The 2,642-nt window shown below is 51.3% G+C and overlaps 1 protein-coding gene across 1 annotated transcript; it reads left to right on the forward strand.

The window, feature by feature from the left end:
- Window positions 1-608: 608 nt before the first annotated feature.
- Window positions 609-2,422, forward strand: LOC119344512 (aspartic proteinase nepenthesin-2-like; the record flags this gene model as incomplete). Its single annotated transcript, XM_037614918.1, has 2 exons — window positions 609-1,980; window positions 2,369-2,422. Coding segments are annotated over exons 1-2 (1,426 nt in total), but the record flags the coding sequence as incomplete, so codon positions are not given.
- Window positions 2,423-2,642: the final 220 nt, after the last annotated feature.

Genomic DNA, 2,642 nt, shown 5'->3' on the forward strand with positions numbered 1-2,642 from the left:
GCGGCGGCTAGGGTTGCAGCCACCAGGCACTAGAGGAAAGAACGACCCGAACTAATACAGGTGCATCCACCCTTTCTCACTCTCTTTAATGCATAGTAAGTACACTCGTGCATATTCTACTTCCTCCGTCACAGTTTAGAAGGCACAGTTAAGTTTGCATGCGTTTCCACAATAGACAAGGTTTAGGGCGCATTGCATTTATTTCTAGTAGCTATTTAGTACTCCGATATACTATTTTTATATGCATGTGTAGTGTGAATGCTATTTTTTAGCCCATCTCACTACCAATAGATAACCACATAGGTCCGAGAGAATTTCCAAGCGCGCCTTCTAAACCATGACGGAGGGAGTAGAAAAAAATCGCTTGTACTATTAATATGCTTGGAGTATCTCGGAATGGATTTCTCATGCACCTTCATTTACTAATCATTTAATCACCGGCGAACTAATACTCAAAGATGTGTAAAGCGGATATGCAAATCCTAAAACTTGATTCCCTCTGGCAAATTCATTAAACACCAATGAATTCATCGGTATATATAGCTTCCCAGTACCACAACTCGGGAGCATCTCATTTCAGACAAGCACCAGCAATCCATCCATTCTCCATGCCGCCCAAATCACTTCTAGCACTAGCCCTCCTGGCCATCCTCATGCTATTCTCCCATGGTGTCACGACCTTGGGATCGCCACAGCCGCTCAACGGCACCGGCGGAAGTTTCAGCCTCAAGCTCATCGTCAACCACCAGCCGGCACACTATGACTTGGCGAGCCTCCAGCGTGCCAAGGACCAAGTAAAATGCAGGATCAAGCACCAGATCCTGCCAACGAGCAATGAGATACGGCCGTTCATGTGCCCACCGGCGGACATGGTGTACGCCGTCATGGTGGGCGTCGGAACGCAGACCGGGTTCCAGAACTACCAACTGGCGCTGGACATGGCGGTTGGACTGTCCTGGATACAGTGCTGGCCGTGCCGGCCATGTCGGCCGCAGCTAAGCCCGGTGTTCGACCCAACAAAGTCCCCGACCTTCCAATACATCTCGGGGAACAATGGCGTCTGGTGTCGTGCGCCCTACCGAGCTTTGCCAAACGGGGCTTGCGGGTTCCGCATTGCCTACCGGCACACCCCCGAGGTTTCGGGGTACCTCGCCAGGGACACCTTCTCCTTCCCCACCAGGAACAATGACTTCGTGCCACTGGAGGGCATCTTCTTCGGCTGCGCCCACCAGACTGAGGGCTTCGACACCCACGGCGCCCTCGCGGGTCTCCTCGGCTTGGGAATAGGAGTGGTGGGCAGGCCTCCGACCGCCTTCACGAAGCAGGTCCTTCCAGGCCATGGAGGTCGCTTCTCCTACTGCCCGTTCGTGCCCGGGATGAGCACGTACAGCTACTTTCGGTTTGGCAACGACATCCCAAGCAATCCACCGCCAAATGTGTCACGCCAGAGCACGCCAGTCCTTGCGCCGCTCCAGAACAGCGAGGCGTACTACATCCAGCTCGTCGGGGTCAGCGTCGGCGGCAGCCGAGTGACTCGCGTCACGCACCATTTCTTTCGGCGCAACGCGCACGGGACGGGCGGGTGCGCGATCGACATCGGCACACAGATGACTGCGTTTGTGCACTCAGCGTACGTCTACATCGAGGAGGCGGTGCTGCAACACCTGCGGCGCCACGGAGCACACATCGTGCAGGTGGAAGGCCACACGTGTGTCCGGCAGCCGGCGCCGCACCAAGATGTTCTCCCGAGCATGACACTGCATTTTGTGAACAGATCGTGGCTCCGGATCATGCCAGACCAGGTATTCATGAAGCTTGTCCATGGCGGCCACCAGTACCGGTGCCTTGGCTTTGTCTCGGACAGCGACAGGACGATCATCGGCGCCATGCAACAGATCAACCATCGCTTCATCTTCGACCTCCGTGATACCACACCCATCATGAGCTTTAATCCGGAGGACTGTCACCTCGATGCCGCCGGTAGCTAAACCTCGACATCATGTAGATCTCTGCTGAGTCTCGACATGTCCAGCAGCAGGAAATTGTGACGGGGAGAACTTATTTAATAATTAATGCAGACATAATCTTTGATATTGAAAGAAAACAACAATGATGGCAACAAAATATTCTCACAAGAATAATCTTGTGCAGTAGCAGGTGATGTTGTATACTTGATACTGTTATATGGTAAAAACACCAGGACTGCCTAAATTCATCTACACAGCATGCCAACACAGTTTGATTCACTATAATGTGCATGCTTACAACTCAGAACTAATTTACTTTCATGAAGGCATATATCGATTTTACTAGAGATTTTGATCAATAAGGATCCATGTTATGTGTAGTAATAATTTTTATATTTCAATTTTTATGGGACGTGATGTCCTGGTACAGGGCCTCATCCGTCATATTGGAGACGGTCAATCAACACAAATTTGACAGCATGACTGGCTCCCTAGGCCATCGAACATGCGTCCCATTGTATCCTGAGTACCTAATCCACCAGAGTATGTTGGGGAGCTGATCTTACCAGGGGCGGAATGGGATCGTGCAACCATTGCGGATGTTTTTCTCCCCAGTGTTGCAGCAGCGATTTTGAATACACCTTTATGTACGCGACATATTGAAGATTTTTGGTC

The sequence above is a fragment of the Triticum dicoccoides genome, unplaced genomic scaffold, assembly GCF_002162155.2.
Source record: "Triticum dicoccoides isolate Atlit2015 ecotype Zavitan unplaced genomic scaffold, WEW_v2.0 scaffold171464, whole genome shotgun sequence".
Lineage (NCBI taxonomy): Eukaryota > Viridiplantae > Streptophyta > Magnoliopsida > Poales > Poaceae > Triticum > Triticum dicoccoides.